The 17699-nt window shown below is 34.8% G+C and overlaps 1 protein-coding gene across 1 annotated transcript in view; it reads right to left on the bottom strand.

Moving 5' to 3' along the window:
• TRPM7 (transient receptor potential cation channel subfamily M member 7) overlaps positions 1–17394 on the bottom strand; it is a gene marked incomplete at its 5' end in the record, with an annotated part of 91028 nt that extends 73634 nt beyond the window's left edge. Inside the window, 10 exon segments of the mRNA NM_001093785.2 lie at positions 206–306; positions 1544–1616; positions 2001–2124; positions 3404–3578; positions 4739–4910; positions 5680–5804; positions 8092–8305; positions 10509–10707; positions 13670–13708; positions 17314–17394. Coding sequence (NP_001087254.2) covers positions 206–306; positions 1544–1616; positions 2001–2124; positions 3404–3578; positions 4739–4910; positions 5680–5804; positions 8092–8305; positions 10509–10707; positions 13670–13708; positions 17314–17394 — 1303 coding nt within the window.
• Between the last annotated feature and the right edge of the window lie 305 nt (positions 17395–17699).

The following is a 17699-nucleotide window of genomic DNA, read 5'->3' as shown; positions in this document are numbered from 1 at the left end:
TACCTCATTAAAAAAAAACACAGGTTTTATCAAGAGTAAACAGAACTTACTAAATTCTAAATGGATCTGGATGCTGCAGAAATGTTATTTACAGTAATTTTGCACTTTTGACTGACAGGTAAAATGTCAAGTTAGGACACAGTTTCAGCAAATACTGTGTTATAATTTAGCTTAATTACATTGCTTGTATACATTATTTACATACCAGCCACTGCTGCCCATAAACAAATACATGATTTTTGGCGATGTCAACTCTATCCCATGCCAATGTAAGGATGAGCTGGTCAAATGCAGATGCATTAGTGCCTAGTTGAATAAAGAAGTTGACAAGTTCAATTAACTTATTTGAATTTTTTGGCAAGTACATTTTCGTGCACATGTTTAATAGGATGAATTTATAGAAGTCAAACTGCTGTGTAGGATATATAAAGTTTTTGATACATTGCCAAAATAAATTCCAGAAATGTTATACCATCCATCAGGAGTATACAAATACTGAGTAGGAGGATAAAAAGCTTTCCCCCACCCCCAATTTATAGGGTTTCTTTAACATCTTTCTATCATTTTCAAATTTCCACATTTCTGCTAATATCTATTACATAAATTCTGACTCATTTTTCCATGGATTATTCATCTGCTTATCACTGATTTTTAACACCTTCTAGTGATCTTTCCACATTCCTGTTCTTAGTTATCTCATCTATAAAATGAGGAAAATAGGAAACCTGACTGTTAGGGCTGCTGCAAGAGTAAACAACTACTAAAGCACAGTAGCTAGTTCACAGAAAGAATACAGCAAATATTAGTGCTCTCTTTTTATTTGAAGTATGAAATCACACCTATTGACCTTTCCCTTTATGGTTTCTAGGCTTCCTATTATTTATGATCTTTATTCTTAGATGATGTAAACATGCTATATTTATTATAGTATTTTTAAATGTTTGATCTATTGGCAATTTATTATGGCCTAACATTTGCAAATTCTTGTGAATGATAAGACAACACCCTCTTGCTCTGCTTCTGCTACCTCATTCCACACTGTCAGGTATTTAGATGGAACATTTTAGTTTCTAATTTTTGAAAAGATTTCTCACTATAACACTGTTTATCAGCTGGATGCCTTTGGAAAGATAATGAGAGAAAAACAATTCAAGTGAATGTAAGATAACCCTTCAGTCCTAGAAGATACAAGTTTTCTTTCTAAACTTTCCTTCCTGATAAAAATCGCATATTTAAGAATGCTATTTTTAATTTCTATCAATTAATACCTTATTACTTTTAAACACTTATTTTTTAGCCAATTAAAAATGACACATTTTATACATCCTTAACAAGATAACAGGCCTAATGGCATAAATCCTAGTTTGAACTTTTAAAACAATTATATAATATAAAGACAAAAGCGAATTTGCTGTCACAGAAAGTGAATGCTATGTCTTTTACAAAGAAAATTATTGAAAAATTCAATTCTCAAATTAATAAACACTAACTTATATAAAAAGACTGTAAATGAAAGACCTAACAAATAAATTTGAAACCTTACCTTTAAGCAGTGCAGTAAGTATTGCTACATCTATATCTTGATGTTCATCTGATCCAATGTGGAAAACAGTGATCTATTTAAAGATTAATCCATAATATTATGCATTTACATTTTAAAAGCTAAGGCATAAAGCAAATAAATCACACATAAATCACAAAGTAATTTAAAAGTACATGGTATATACAATTTTGGGGGGTTGGAAATAATTTCATTATAATAAAAAACCCAGAAAATTAAGAATCTGTATAATTTACCAAATAAAATTCAAGTATATTCAAACCTTTACTATTTTTCTAACTGAGAATTCTCCCTGCAGTCCAGCGGTTAGGACTCCATGCTTTCACGGCCAAGGGCCTGGGTTCAATTTCTGGTTGGGAAACTAAGATCCCACAAGCAAGAGGGGTGGCCAAATGCTTTGAATGAAATAAAAAGGCTTATTCTGATGAAATCTACTTACGAGCTCCTTTCTTTTCATACATTCCATTAGTGTTTGAAATAAATGAACTGCTTCACTCTGGCCAAAGTTAAATGTTTTTTTGATAGTTGAAATAATATCGGGCTCTGCTGCATCAGGAAGATTCCTGAAGTAAGAGGAAACACAACTTAATCCACTGACTTCAAATTCCATAATTTAAAGAATCTAGTATCATCAAGTTACTGGTAGACAGGCAAGGCATTTAAAGATACTGTATTAAGTACTTGGGAAAAAAAATTAAATACTCGACCATCAATGAAATCTGCTTCATTAGACTCCCACTACAAATCACAAGGGCGAAAAATGGAAAATGGAGTGATTTTTCTCTTTGAATTATTTCCAGCTTTTTATTATAAGGCATGTGAATACATTATCAGTACTCACATTCTATAAGATTTTGTATAATTTTAAGATATTATGACGTGTAAAGTAGTATTTTACCAAAATGTGTTAAATATCAGCACATTTGCATTTTTCTTTTTCTCCAGGTAGAATATATTTACATGGCTCAAAAGTTTGATACAAAATATAAAGATGTGGAAATTCATAGTGAATGTGTCCTTTTCACTGTCTTCCATCAGTCCGTCCCATCTCAACTGCTCTCAAGAAACACTATTAACTTTCCAGGATCTCTTTCCACACACACAATTATTCTGCTGCTTTTCTCCCACATAAAAGGCACCATAATATATGTTATTGTACATTTTCCTTTTTCTACATATATAGTTAATCTTCTCAAGTCTACTAAACAGATTAAAACTATACATAACTGCAAACTATTCCACTGTACAGATATACCATGTTATTTATCTAGTCCCCTTGATATATGCTCTATATTATTCCAATCTTTTATTATCACAAACCACACTGTAATGCATAACTTTATGTAAGTTACTTCATATGTGTACATTTGTAGGAAAATTACCAGAAATAAAACTATCAAGTCAAAAGATATGTGCCTCTGTATATTTAACAGATATTGCAAAATTGTCCACAATAAAGACTGTTATATTTTAATTCATTCTAATAATGTGTCAGACAGGCCTTTTCCTCAACACTTAGGAAGGAATTTTCATGTTCATAAAACACCAAAATGAATTTAATATTCTAGAAGCCACAAGCCTCTTTACGCAAGGGTGCACAGTTGTGTCCTACTCTTTGTGACCCCATGGACTGTAGACCATCCGGCTCCTCTGTCCATGGAATTTTCCAGGCAAGAATACTGGAGTGGGTTGCCATTTCCTGCTCCAGACTCAGGGATCAAATCTGCATGTCGTTCATCTCCTGAACTGGCAGGCAGATTCTTTACCACTCCACTACCTAGGAAGCCCCCACAGCCCTCTTTACATGAAATTATTAAAAATATGTTGCAATCATACACTTACCCTCCTTCTTCTGTTTGCTTATGAATATATGCTAGTAAATCTGCAGCTCTGCCTGTTCCTTCACATACGACGACTGGAACAGGAGGACTTTCCTGAAGGTATTCTAAAACTGTGAGGATAACATTTGGCCCACCCTCAAATATAAGTGCCACCACAGGAACACCTTGACCAATTCCTTAAAAAAGTAAAAAGATTAATTATGATATTAGGCAAAATTCAATCATTTAATCTTATTTTTTTCTCAATCAAAAACAATAAAAAGCCAAAATAAAATATCTTAAAAGACTGTGTTGAATTAAAGTACTTGACATGATACTAGTCTGATATAAGTACTAAAAAAATTACTTTTATACTGACTTTTAAAAGTCTGTTCTAAGTAACAAAATTAGAAAATTCAATATATAACAAGGCACACACTGGAACATATATTCACTGAAAAGCAATAACTATTTTACATATTTCACTACTTTAACTCTTGATTAGAAATTAAAACACCAAGTTGGTTTTCAGTTTGCTTTTTAATATGGCTTGAGTTAAACTTCCAATGTTTCTATTTTTAATCACTTATTCCAAATGCATTAATGCCAGAATCAGGATTACATAAACAGAACAGATCAATAAAATCCATTTCCTCTGTAAGAGTAACAGAAAAGAAATTTAGTGAATACCTTGCCTAGTGAATACCTAGTGAAAAAATCCAAAATATAGGTATTTGCAAAGTTCTAAAACATTCCTAAGTTTTAGGAGATGCTATGACTCCATCATAATTTGAAAATACTATCCTGTAATTTTTGTACTTATATTTCACTTCATCATAGATCTCACCTTCTTGGTGTCCTAAAATTATAAAGTTTCTTCTTAAAAATCTAGATGTTGAACCAGAAAGTCTGACCATGGTTGGAAAAGAAGACGTGTGTCAAGAATACCAATTTTTAAGACATATCTATCAAAGAGTGATACCTACTTGTGTTATCAACTTTAAGTAAAGTGATTCTTACTTCACAATAAAGTATGTTTTCCCTCTTCAATCCTGAACTTCAAAATCATGTACTGGAATATAGCATACATTAAGAATATTTCTGAATTCCCTGAGATGCAATGGGATTACAGTAGCAACAAAGCTTCCAATGAACTTTTGAGGCTTTGGCCTTGATATTTGAGTATCCGGTTTAATCTCAAACTTCCTTTCCTAGGTCTTATTTTGTGTAAGGTCAGTTACTCTTTGTTGTTTTGTATGTCATCCTGCTACTAAAGAAATGAGGACTTAACGAGCATTCTGCTGGCAATTAATACAGCCCAGAATAATTTTAACAACAAATTTATAAATGCCCTTACTAGCATGAATTCTTTGCTGATTAACAGTTTTTTCAAGTTCTCTTCTAAGTCTGACTTCTGCTCCATACTTTCCAACAGTGCCATCATCCACCAATATGAAATGGGAATGCAGATTATTCAGAACATTCAATTTGCTCAGAGGGTTCAACAAAGTTTGGTAAGGAGCAACCACCTAAACAATAGCAAATATGAGAGTTAGTGGGTAGGATTAAATATAACATAAAGTAAAAACAAATTTTGAAATAATCTGTAAACGCAAAAATACAAAATATGAAAGAAATACGTATCAAAAAGCATGAGCTTTTAAGCAGCTGAAGATTATTCAATAATGGGTTAAACCAAACAATTACATTTTGGCTCCACTGCAGAATAAATCATATTTCATCATCCCATGCAAAGGAAACAACAGCAAATAAGCAAATAAATAAACAATGTTAAGAAACTCTCAGGTTATTAGGGAATAAAGTGCAATATATAAAGGACACTGAATAAAAGCAGTTAAATGTCATATTGCTACTTTTCCAGTCATAAGTAGAATCTTTAAAATTGATGTTAGAAATTTAATTGCATTTGAAAATGATCATTATAATTAATTCCTTTTTAATAACCTCTTGAAAAAATATCTACAACCAATTCGCATGTCTTTAACCTACTTGAATAAAACACTAGCATTTGATTACTACTTTCACAGACAATACAATTAATTCTTAACATCACACAATCATTAAAAACTTAATTACACAGACTGGCATGATATGGAAAAGGTGTGAAACAGTTATACAAAAAAGGGCAGAAACTAAATGTACTAACACTATAATCACAACTGTTTAAATCTATCATAGTGTTTTCAAAAGGACTGTAGTATGATCATGACTATTTTAGGTTGACTTTGCTGTTTCAACATAAGCTTAAATAAAAGAAATTTTAAAAAACACTCTTACATCTCTCCCAACAAGATCATTTCTGTTTTCAATCACTCCCCACGGAGCTATTCCAATAGTGCAAATCTTTCGAGATGATCTGGAAGCATGTTCTTTAAGGGCATCACCAACATGTTTTGCCACACCTGTTCATACAAAATTAAATTCACTTTATTTGAAAGTCTTTATTGTGTTCAGAACAATCCTATTCTCAGTAACGTTACAACTGGTGTTAGTTATTTTTACATATACAAGATAAAAAGCAACAAAGTCCAAAAGACAAACTCAAAAGAAAACACAAGGACGGGAAAAAAAAAAAAACCCACAATGTCAAACCACTACAACTGCCTGAAACACACGTAAAACTAACTTTTACCATGTTGTTAGGCCTAGTCTCCTCTCTTAGATTCCTCATGTTAACTGTAGTTTTTGTTACTGCTCTATACATCATCTAAAAAAAAAGAAGAGTATGGCTCAGGACTATAAGCAAAACACACACACTCAGAAAAAACTACAACAGTTTTCCAACTGAGTCAAAAATTGGGAGGAAAGTATACAGAAAAAATGATTCAAAAGAGCACATAACTTCTCATTACCACTTGTTATGGACTGAACAGTATCCTCCCCAAAATTCTTATGTTGCTATTCTAACCCCAGTACCTTAGAATGTGACAGTATTTGGAAATAGGTTATCGTGTGAAAATGAGGATGTTAGGGTAGGCCCTAATCCAATCTGGCTGGTGTCCTTGTAAAAAGGGGAAATTTGGACACAAAAAGAGACACCAGAGATGCACATGCAATGGGAAAGGCCACAAGAGGACACAGTGAAAAGATGGCCATCTGTAAGTCAAGGACAACTGCATCAGGAGGAACCAAACTTGCTAACATCTTGATCTTGGGTCTCCAGAACTATTAGAAAAGAAATTTCTTTTAAGCCTCCCAGTCTGTGGTATTTTAACAGCCCTAGCAAATCAATGCATCACTCAATTAGATTTTTCATTTCTCACATGGACTACTGAAATAGTATCTTCACTGTTCTTCCAATGGCTACCTTGCCTGTTTATAGCCTATTTTTAAACCATCATTCAAGATATCTTTGCTCCTGTCAACTCTCTGCTTAAAACCTCCCCTTCTAATTCAGATTAAAAGTCAAAGTGCTTATAATGGCCTGCAAGGCCTTATATGATCTGTCTGTTGCTCCTGATATTCACCACAAACCCCATGTCAACCCCACCATCACCACTCACCTGTAACTTTCTGATCTCATCACCCAGCAGTCCTTGCTCATTCTACTCAAGCTACACTGGACCTTTCTTACTATTTTTCCAATACTTTCCATTTCTTCTCCTTTAAATGCTCTGTCCCACATTATTCTTAATCTCATTTGCTTCATTTCCTTCCACTTCTACTCAAAGTTACCTTATGAACGAAGCTTCACTATCCCTCCTCTACATTTTATGTGTCTCTCAAAGCACTTACTATTTAATTTATTATACATTTAGTTATCTGCTTGTTTTCTATATCTTTCCCACTAGAATATAAGTTCCATGAGGGCAAATATTTTGTGTAATGATATATTTTCAGTGGCTAGAAGAGTGCCACAATAAGGTTCAAAAAACAGTTGCTGTTAATGAAACAGATTTTTGCAAACTAACAAATAATAAGTATGTTTTACTTTGGATATTAAAATTAATTTGCCTTCCTTCCATCCAAACTGTGTATGTGATAGGAAAGACTTAGAATATAAGATTATATTAAAAATTAATTTCAAAAGCTTTTTTTTACCACTGTCTAGGCAATGAATTGCCATTCTTTTCTCAATTTACCAGCAGTCACAAAGTGACAAGAATAATACTTTGCTATACAGTAGGAGGTCAGCAAACTTTTTATAAAGGACAAAATTTTAAGCATTTTAGGCTTTGCAAGACATACAGTCTAAGAATTATCCATCTCTGCTTTTATAGCACAGAAGTGTGATACAAAACCATACAAAAACAAATGTGGCTGAGTTCCAGTAAACCTCTATCTACAAAAACAAGGAGTAAGCTGGATTTGGTGCAGGGAACCATAGTTTGCAAACCCTTGCTCCAAAGCACATTATTCTTGGGAACTCCCTGACGGTCCAAGTGATTAGGATTTGGCACTGTCATCACAATGGCCCAGGCTGGGGAACTAAGATCCTGCAAGCCACAAAGCACAGCCCAAAATAAAGTCTTAATTAAAAAAAAAAGTAAATGATAAACCATATTATTCTTTTAAAAGAACAAACAAAAAGCAAATTCGTTTTTCAGTTAGCATTTATACTTAAGAACTATAGATTACTTAACAGGAGACTAGTATACACTTATACTGTGTTGACTTTTCAAATATCTGATATTATAAAAATGTACAAACACATCAAATAAAAATTATACCAATTTTATTACTGTTTACCTGTGTTTACTCCTCCAGTTAAAATCCAGGCTCCGGTTGTAACTGCAGCTTTAATAAGACCCTTTCCAAGCAACTGCTTGATTTGTGGGTGAAGCTCAAACTTCTGCATGCCACCATGCACAGAGATAACAAGTTTGGGTAATTCCATTTGCCATTCTTTAAGCAGAAGTTGCAGAATAATTTCAGGTTTGGTGTCATATGATAGCCTCACATACTAACAAGAAAGATTTTTAAAAAACAGTAATTCATAAGTTTCATAATGTAGCATCATATGACTTAAGAAAAACTTTATTTGCATCAGATTATTATAAAATAGATTTCATAGGCTACTCATAATATATTTACACTCCTAAGAATAAGCAATAACAAACAAACAATTTTAAGGTTGGAAAATCATTCTGTAAGAGCTAGAGAAATAGTGGCACTCTAATTTTCAAATAAGACGTAAATTTGTTACTCTTTCTGATTATATAAACCCAATTACCATTCATCTGGTTTACAGATTTATCCACAGTATTTCTTGCTTTGTAAGAAGAAATCAAAAATATTCATATCAAATCTATAATACTCAGATGTTGGGGGCAAAAAACAATGCTTTTAATCTTCTCCAATAAAGGTTCTTTCCAAAACAATATATTAACCATTCCTTTACAAACAGAGATCAAACACCAAGGAAAAATATCCCAAAATATCATAAATTATATAAAACTGAGAAGACTCCAGATTCCTTTAAGAATGATTTGTAATGAAATTTCTTCTATAAGACTTTAAGCATTAGCTTTGTTTAACTCATCACTATACTTGAGTACATTAAGTAGTGCCTGGAAAATAATCTAAAGTTAATAAATTTAAGAAACAGATTATGGCACTTCTCTGGTGGTCCAGAGGCTGGGAGTCCACCTGCCAATGCAGGGACACGGGTTTGATTCTTGGTCCAAGAGGATTTTACATGCTGTGAGGCAACTGAGCCTGCGTGCCACAACTACTAAGGCCACACTCTACAAAAAAGAGTAGCCCCTGCTGGCAGGAACTAGAGAAAGCCCTCATGCAACAATGAAGACCCATCACAGTCATAATTAAATAAACAAAATTTTAAAAAACCCAGATTATGTCAGTAATAAACGAGGAATGCCATTTTCAACAATGATGGACTATGTTGTTTTGGACCAACTCTGCCCCTGGGAACTAGAGAAACTAGATTAACGACCCCTGCTTTTAAGACATCAGTAAGCTACCCAGGTGTGACAACTTGTGTCAGGATCCAAGAGAACAGAAAACCCGGAGAGACAGGCCCACCATATGACACTGCTTAGCAAATCAAGGCAGGGAGAGAGCCAGGCACAACAACTTAAAAGGTAAAATGTAGACAAGTCTAAATGAATCATAAATTATTATTTGGGGATTTAAAGATTTTTATTGATTTATAGTTAGCTGTGCCAGGTCTTTGTTCTGCATAGGCTTTCTCTAGTTGAAGCGAGCGGGGGCTACTCTTCACTGCAGTGCTCTGGGCTTCTCACTGTGGTACCTTCTTTTGCTGCTGAGCACTGGCTCTAGGACACGTAGGCTGCAGTAGCTGCAGCATGTGGGTGCAGTACTTGTGGTTCCTGGGCTCTGAAGCACGGGCTCAACAGTTGTGGCACATGGGCTTAGTTGCTCTGTGGCATGTGGGATCCTCCAGGATCAGGAATCAAATCTGTGTCTCCTGCATTGGCAGGCAGATTCTTTACCACTGATCCACCAAGGAGGATTAATTTGGGAGTTTTTAAAATACACACACACACACAAATAAAATTTATGCCAACAAAAGCATGTAAGTCACGAGGGAAATAAATGTTGTCACAAGTATTCTAAAGGTTCTTGCATTGACCAGGAAGTAGTAAAAGTACTAATCTGTAACAGTAACCAGTTAAATTTTATAGTATTTATAAAATTAATCTACAGAACAGAAAAATATATAAATAAGATAAGCAATAATTAAAAATACATTAACCAAAAAGATAAAAAAAGGGAACAAAGAGAAAGCGAAATAGTAAATGAAAGAGAGGTTCAATGCACCAAAACACAGTAATTCTATATTTGTGTGTACCAATACAAAGAACTTTAAAATAAAGAAATGATTAAAACTAATTTTCTGACACACTATTATATAAGCTGTCAGATAATAAACATACATTATTTAATTAACTGGCTTCCTGGGTAGCTCAAATGGTAAAAAATCTTCCTGCAATGTGGGATACCTGGGTTTAATCCCTGGGTTGGGAAGATCCCTTGGAAAAGGGCATGGAAGCCCACTCTAGTATTCTTACCTGGAGAATTCCATAGACAGAGGAGCCTGGTGGGCTCCAGTCTATGGAGTTGCAAAGAGTTGGAATTAATTAAAAGGTAAACGAAGTAAGACACTCTAATACACAACATACCTTAGCTCTGTAGGAATGAGAACCCCCTTGAAAATTTATGACTCCATAAGCATCCGTTGGGCTCTGTTCTGTATGTTTTTCCACAGACCACTCTTCTAATGTCTGATTAAAATGGTCACCCAATTTCACATCTGAGTATTTCATGGCAAGACTTGCAGTAAAACAAGCATGTTGCTTGACCAAGCGACCACAAAAACACCTAAGTGAAAAAAATAATAAAACTTTTAAAAGACCTTTTAAAAAAATCAGTCAATGAAAAACTGTATGAAAATAAAGGAACTTTTGAAGAATATCCAAATAATCTGACTTTCTGATTTTAGGATATCAGTAAGTTAATATGCTTACCTTAGCGTTAAAATACTATAAATACATTAGTATTTAATGATACACGCTTCTATTAATAAACTTAGTTTGAGGCATCTACTTACTGGATGCCAAAACAGCACTGGAGATTGTATAAATGTTAGTGAACCTGAAGAGAGATGAATACAAATGATCTAATTTGATAAATGGGAAAAAATATTTTAATTAAAAATAAAACAGGGCCTCAGTGACCTGCAGAAAATATCAAGCAATCTAATATACCCGGAGTCCCAGAGGGAGGAGAGACAGAGAAGGGGCAGAAAAGGATTTTAAGAAACAGTGGCTAAAATTTGGTGAAAAACGTGAACTTGCAGATATTTATTCAAGATTTCTGCTTTATTGACTATGCCAAAGCCTTTGACTGTGTGGATCACAATCAACTGTGGAAAATCCTGAAAGAGATGGGAATACAGACCACCTGACCTGCCTCTTGAGAAACCTATATGCAGGCCAGGAAGCAACAGTTAGAACTGGACATGGAACAACAGACTGGTTCCAAACAGGAAAAGGAGTATGTCAAGGCCGTATACTGTCACCCTGCTTATTTAACTTTTATGCAGAGTACATCATGAGAAACGCTGGGATGGGGAAGCACAAGCTGGAGTCAAGATAGCCGGGAGAAATATCAATAACCTCAGATATGCAGGTGACACCACCCTTATGGCAGAAAGTGAAGAGGAACTAAAAAGCCTCTTGATGAAAGTGAAAGAGGAGAGTGAAAAAGTTGGCTTAAAGCTCAACATTCAGAAAACGAAGATCATGGCATCTGGTCCCATCACTTCATGGCAAATAATTGGGGAAACAGTGGAAACAGTGTCAGACTTTATTTTTTGGGGCTCCAAAATCACTGCAGATGGTGACTCAGCGATGAAATTAAAAGACACTTACTCCTTGGAAGGAAAGTTATGACCAACCTAGATAGCATATTCAAAAGCAGAGACATTACTTTGCCAACAAAGGTCCGTCTAGTCAAGGCTATGGTTTTTCCAATGGTCATGTACGGATGTGAGAGTTGGACTGTGAAGAAAGCTGAGCGCCGAAGAATTGATGCTTTTGAACTGTGGTGTTGGAGAAGACTCTTGCGAGTCCCTTGGACTGCAAGGAGATCCAACCAGTCCATTCTAAAGGATCAGTCCTGGGTGTTCGTTGGAAGTACTGATGCTAAAGCTGAAACTCCAATACTTTGGCCACCTCATGCGAGGAGTTGACTCATTGGAAAAGACTCTGATGCTGGGAGGGAGTGGGGGCAAGAGGAGAAGGGGACGACAGAGGATGAGATGGCTGGATGGCATCACCGACTTGATGGACATGAATTTGAGTGAACTCCGGGAGTTGGTGATGGACATGGAGGCCTGGTGTGCTGCAGTTCATGGGGTTGCAAAGAGTCAGACACAACTCTGAACTGACTAAACTGAACTGAACTGATTCAAGATTTATTCAAAAAGAAGGAAAAAGAGAACCATTCTCAGGCACATCACAGGCCTGCTGTTAAAACCAAAATTATAGGGGAAAAAAATCCTTAAAACAGCCAGAGAGAAAAAAGACCCATTACACACAGACGAACCACTGCACTAATGACAGCTGATTTCCCACTAGAAACAAGAGCGAGAAGACAACAGAATGGTATCTTCAAATAATTGGAATGAGAAAACTCAAAATTTCATATTCGGGGAAAACATCCTTCAAAAATCAGTAAAATAAACATATTTTCAGATAAACCAAGCTGAGAAAACTCATCTCCAGTATACCAGTTCAGTCTCTCAGTCGTGTCCGACTCTTTGCAACTCCATGAACCGCAGCACGCCAGGCATCCCCATCCATCACCAACTCCCAGAGTCCACTCAAACCCATGTCCATCGAGTATACCAGCATTATACCAAAAGCTAAAGGAAGCTCTTCAGCCTGAGTACAGACGCCAGATGGAACTACCCATCTAGAGGAAGGAATGAATAGGCCTGGAAATGGTGCAACAATTCAATATATGTAAATGAACTCATTCTATGTACTTCTGCTCTTAGCCTGCCAACCAGAGACCTTCTCTTCTTTCTCTTACATTCCTTCATCACTTCTTAAAGAACAACATTAGCCTTTAATTAGTTGCCTGAGTAAGAAACTTAGGTACCATCCTCCAATGTTCCCTTTCCCTACACACCACCAATCCTACTGAGTTTATCTGATTGATCCTACTTTTCAAATATGCTTATTTCTCTTTATCACCATAGGTAGTATCTTAATTCAGGCTCTTATTTTTTGGCCAGAATTACTCTAAAAACTTCCAAACTATTTTTTCCTCCCAAGCCAATCTCCTCAAAATGCCAACTGCTTTTATTGAGGGGAAAAAAAAATCTAAACATGTTACTTCCTTATATAACATCATTTTAACATGAAATCAAAACTGTGTGGCATAGTATACAAAAAGTTAAAATGATCTGGCCCTACTTATTTCTCAAGACTCAAATCTTTCCAAAATCCACCTTATTAATACCTTCTACAGCTTGCAGTTTCCTGACATAACCATACTCTCTTTCACTACCAGGCCTTCCCACAAACTCCTCTCTGCTTTAAATCCCTTTCCTCAATCTTTACCCAGCTAATTCATATTCAACTTTAGCACTCTGCTCAGGTACCTGCACTTGAGTTTCAAGGAACTCTGCCTAATCCTTTACCTCCCAAGTGTAAGTTAAATAACGCTTAAACATAATGGCCTGTGAATTTTATCCCAGTGTATTCTGACTTTTTTAATATACTAGTTTTATTTTCCAAAATTTGTGCAATACCGTTATTATTATGATACTTACCTGACAAGCTGCTGACAAATCTGACATCCTGGAAGGCATCTATAAAACAAGGTAAATCTATTACTTAAAGGGAAAATCATTTTTCTTCTCATTAAACTAAACTATAATAATCCATTAAAAAAAAAGGACAAAACAAAGGAATATTATATATTTTTCAAGCGATATCTTAGGTCATTTGTACCTTTTTTAAAAACTCAGTTTTCATCTTTTAAATACAATTAGTTGTGTCATAAAACCCAGAAACTACAAAAGACAGATTTAACTACATTAAAAAAAAAAAAAATGTATATGGCAAAAACATGTCACTAATAAAAGTCCAAAGATAAACTGAGAAAAAATATTTATAGAGAAAAGGTTAGCTTCCCTAATATTATATTAAATACAAGTATAATATATAAAGCTTCCCTAAGATATAATATAAAAAATGTATTAACTTCCCTACTATAATATATATTTATCAAGTCAACATAACATGGGAAAATATATGAACAGATGTGTGCATGTGTGTTCAAGCACTCAGTCGAGTACACTCTGTAACCCCTGGACTGGGGGCCCCCCGGCTTCTCTGTCCATGGGATTTCCCAGGCAAGAATACTGGAGTGGCTTGTCATTTTCTGTTCCAGGGGATCTTCCTGACCCAGGAATTGAACCAATGTCCCCTGCATCTCCTGCACTGGCAGGCGGACTCTTTACCACAGAGCCACCTAGGAAGTCCATATGAACAGATAATTCACAGTAAAAACATACATATGAAAAGATATTTGATTGGAAGAAAATTATTTAATCCTTTAAGACAATATCTTGGTAAGAATATAGAAGAAAGTAGTCTTATATCTGCTGGTAGGAGTACAAATGGAGGGCAATTTGGCAATACTCATCAAAATGAAAAATGTAGATTCTCAAACTCTTAATTTCAGTACTTAAGAGTAAAGGTTAAAAATATCTATAGAATATGTGTAAAATAAAGTTATTCACTACAGAATACATTTGTCTAATAGCAAAAAAGAAAACAGGTTAGCTAAAACGTCCATCAATCAGGGAATATTAAAATTATGATCCAGATATATAATTAGTAAGGATGCAACAATTAAGAACAAAGAAGAACGTGATCTGGGCAATGTCATTGGTGCTTTCTGGTTAAAAGACATGATCTTATAACAAAACCCATCTTTAATAACTAGTATGAAATTCAGATAAATCACAGAATATTGATTGAAAGAGACACTAAGGTTATGTATTTTAATGATCTAAAATGACATTTATAGAAATTACCAAAAACTGGGGGAATATTAAAGAATACAAAAAATGTTTTCTTAACGGTGATCAAATAAATGCAAATTTAATATATAATTTTCTATTAATCACTTTCTTGAAGATGATGGCTAACAATCAATATTCAGGCATTCTCATCACTACTGGTGACAATATACATTATTTTAATCTTCTGGAAAGCTTTTTGGCATTACATATATTAAGGGGGAATAAAACTTGAAACACAAAAATAGTTTTATCCACTAAGACCTCCATTATGAACTAATTTTAATTTAAAATAGGCTAAAAATTGAAAACAACTCAAGTGCCCAACAATAGGATACATATATGAATTGTATATACACCAACAGAGTATTAACTACTACTCTTAAAGGGATACTATGGAAAAATAAAGTTACTATAACATTTTGTTAAAAAAAAGATACAATGTTTTACATATAGACTGAATTTAGCAATATTTTAAAACAAAAGCTATACACTCAGTAAAGATTAAAAATAGGTGCAATAATTGTTATTAATGACTGTCTTCAAGTTTTGATACTCTGAATATTAAGCCAACTTTCTACATCTCAAGTTTGCAAAATTTATCACGCACATTTCTCTTCTAATGAAAATTTGTATAAATGAGAGAGATACTCAATTTTTTTTGCCATTAATATAAAAAGAAATGTTGAATTTCAAACAGGTTTATGTAATATACAAACAAAATATTTAGAAATTCTATTCAACAAATATTTACCGAGAATTCACTATGATGTCACAATAATAGGGACAGGTGCTATAACTTAATATACATCAGTTAATAAAAGACTGGGCTTCCCAGGTGGCTCAGTGGTAAAAGAACCTGCCTGCCAACACAGGAAACACCAGTTCGATCCCTGGGTTGAGAAGATCCCCTGAAGAAGGAAATGGCAACCCACTCTAGTACTCCAGGCCTGGAGAATCCCATGGAGAAAGGACCCTGGCGGGCTACAGTCCAGAGGGCAGTAAAGGGTCAGACACGACTGAGTGACTGAACACACACATACTGTAACTCAAAATAGTTAATAAAAGATTGCTTACTTGGCTTTATATTCATAAGAGCCATATATCAAATGGAAGTGAAAGTTGTAGAGAAGATAACTGCATAGAAAACAAGGTTTAATAGGAGACTGGAATGGTAAGACGACTAAAAACCCTGGTAAACACCTTTTTCAATTAATTTGTCCTAAGTGCCTGTGAAGAAAAGTGCTTTGTGGGACTTCCCTGGTGGTCCAGTGGCTAAGACTCTGAGCTCCCAGTGCAGGGGGCCCAGGTTCGATCCCTGGTCAGGGAGCTAGATCCCACATGCTACAACTAAGACCCAGAGCAGCCAAATAAATAAATAAAATTTAAAAAAAGAAAAGAAAAGAAAAGTGCTTTGTAATCCAGGAAGTAAATTTATCTTTGATGTACCCTTTTAAGCTTTTTGCTATTTTTAGGTCTCAGGAAAAAAAGAAAAAAATTAGGAAAAATGTTTCTTCAATAAACACCTCAAGAGATCTTTTTCTTGAATTCTAACTCATGATGACCTTTACTTAAATTTTTTTTCTATTATCAATGCCATTTTTAAGACCAAAGGACAATCAAGAGATGCCAACAAATTTCTGGTGATGGGTTTTCCAATAGGTGCTCACCTATAGCTACATATTGGCAAACAAAAACAGCAACCATTAGGTTCATACCGGTTTCTTCAGCATAAACTATACTGTTGGGTACTCAGTATATGCCCCTTAAACAGATACATAAACTTTTTAAGTTCTCAGTATCAATAAATCAAATGTTTAAAAAAGAGACTTAACTGTCTGATCTTTGTAATACACTAGTATGATATGGAGAAGATCAGGGAAGGAAGAACACTCTGAATGAGAGGTTTCATGTTGTGAAATGTCATTAAGAACTGCAGAATGCTGATATCTTGCTAATACTATCTCCTCCTAATCTTAAAAGATTAACAGTAAACACAAAAATTAACAGTAACTGCTGCTGCTGCTAAGTCGCTTCAGTCATATCCGACTCTGTGCAACCCCATAGACAGCAGCCCACCAGGCCTCTCTGTCCCTGGAACTCTCCAGGCAAGAACACTGGAGTGGGTTGCCATTTCCTTCTCCAACGCATGCATGCATGCTAAGTCACTTCAGTCGTGTCCGAATCTTTGCAACCCTGTGGACTGCAGCCCACCAGGCTCCCCTGTCCACGGGATTCTCTAGGCAAGAATACTGAAGTGGGTTGCCATTTCCTTCACCCAACAGTAACTACAAATAATTAATAATTTTAGTTTTTAATAAATAAATAGCAATGTAATTTACATCTAAATTTCTCTAAGAATTCAGAATAAAGAGAAGTATACTTACCTGTGAGGGTCTTTGGAACTTGGTATGATATATACACATTCCCTCTTGGTCAAAGTGCTTTCTATCCAGGATTTCTGGGACTAAAACAGAAAGTTTAAAAAGACTGTTTATAAATTAACCAATTAATATTACAAAGACAAATTTAATAAGAAATACATACAAATAATTCCATTTTTAGTTCACTATTTATTACATATGTTTATTGATGACAGCACACCTAAAATATGAGAATCATTCCATTTAAATCCACTGAGACTGAGATTACTAGTCAACAGTACTGTGCAGATACTAAATCAACAGTGCTATGCGGAGCCAAAAACCTCAAGAGGGGCTGGTACGATCCTGGGAAGTGGATCATTTTACAGCCAACTGTCAGAGACTTGCCA

The sequence above is a fragment of the Ovis aries genome, chromosome 7, assembly GCF_016772045.2.
Source record: "Ovis aries strain OAR_USU_Benz2616 breed Rambouillet chromosome 7, ARS-UI_Ramb_v3.0, whole genome shotgun sequence".
Taxonomy (NCBI): Eukaryota; Metazoa; Chordata; class Mammalia; order Artiodactyla; family Bovidae; genus Ovis; species Ovis aries.
Note: the sequence above shows the minus strand (reverse complement) of the source record. Positions and strands in the feature narration are given on the sequence as shown.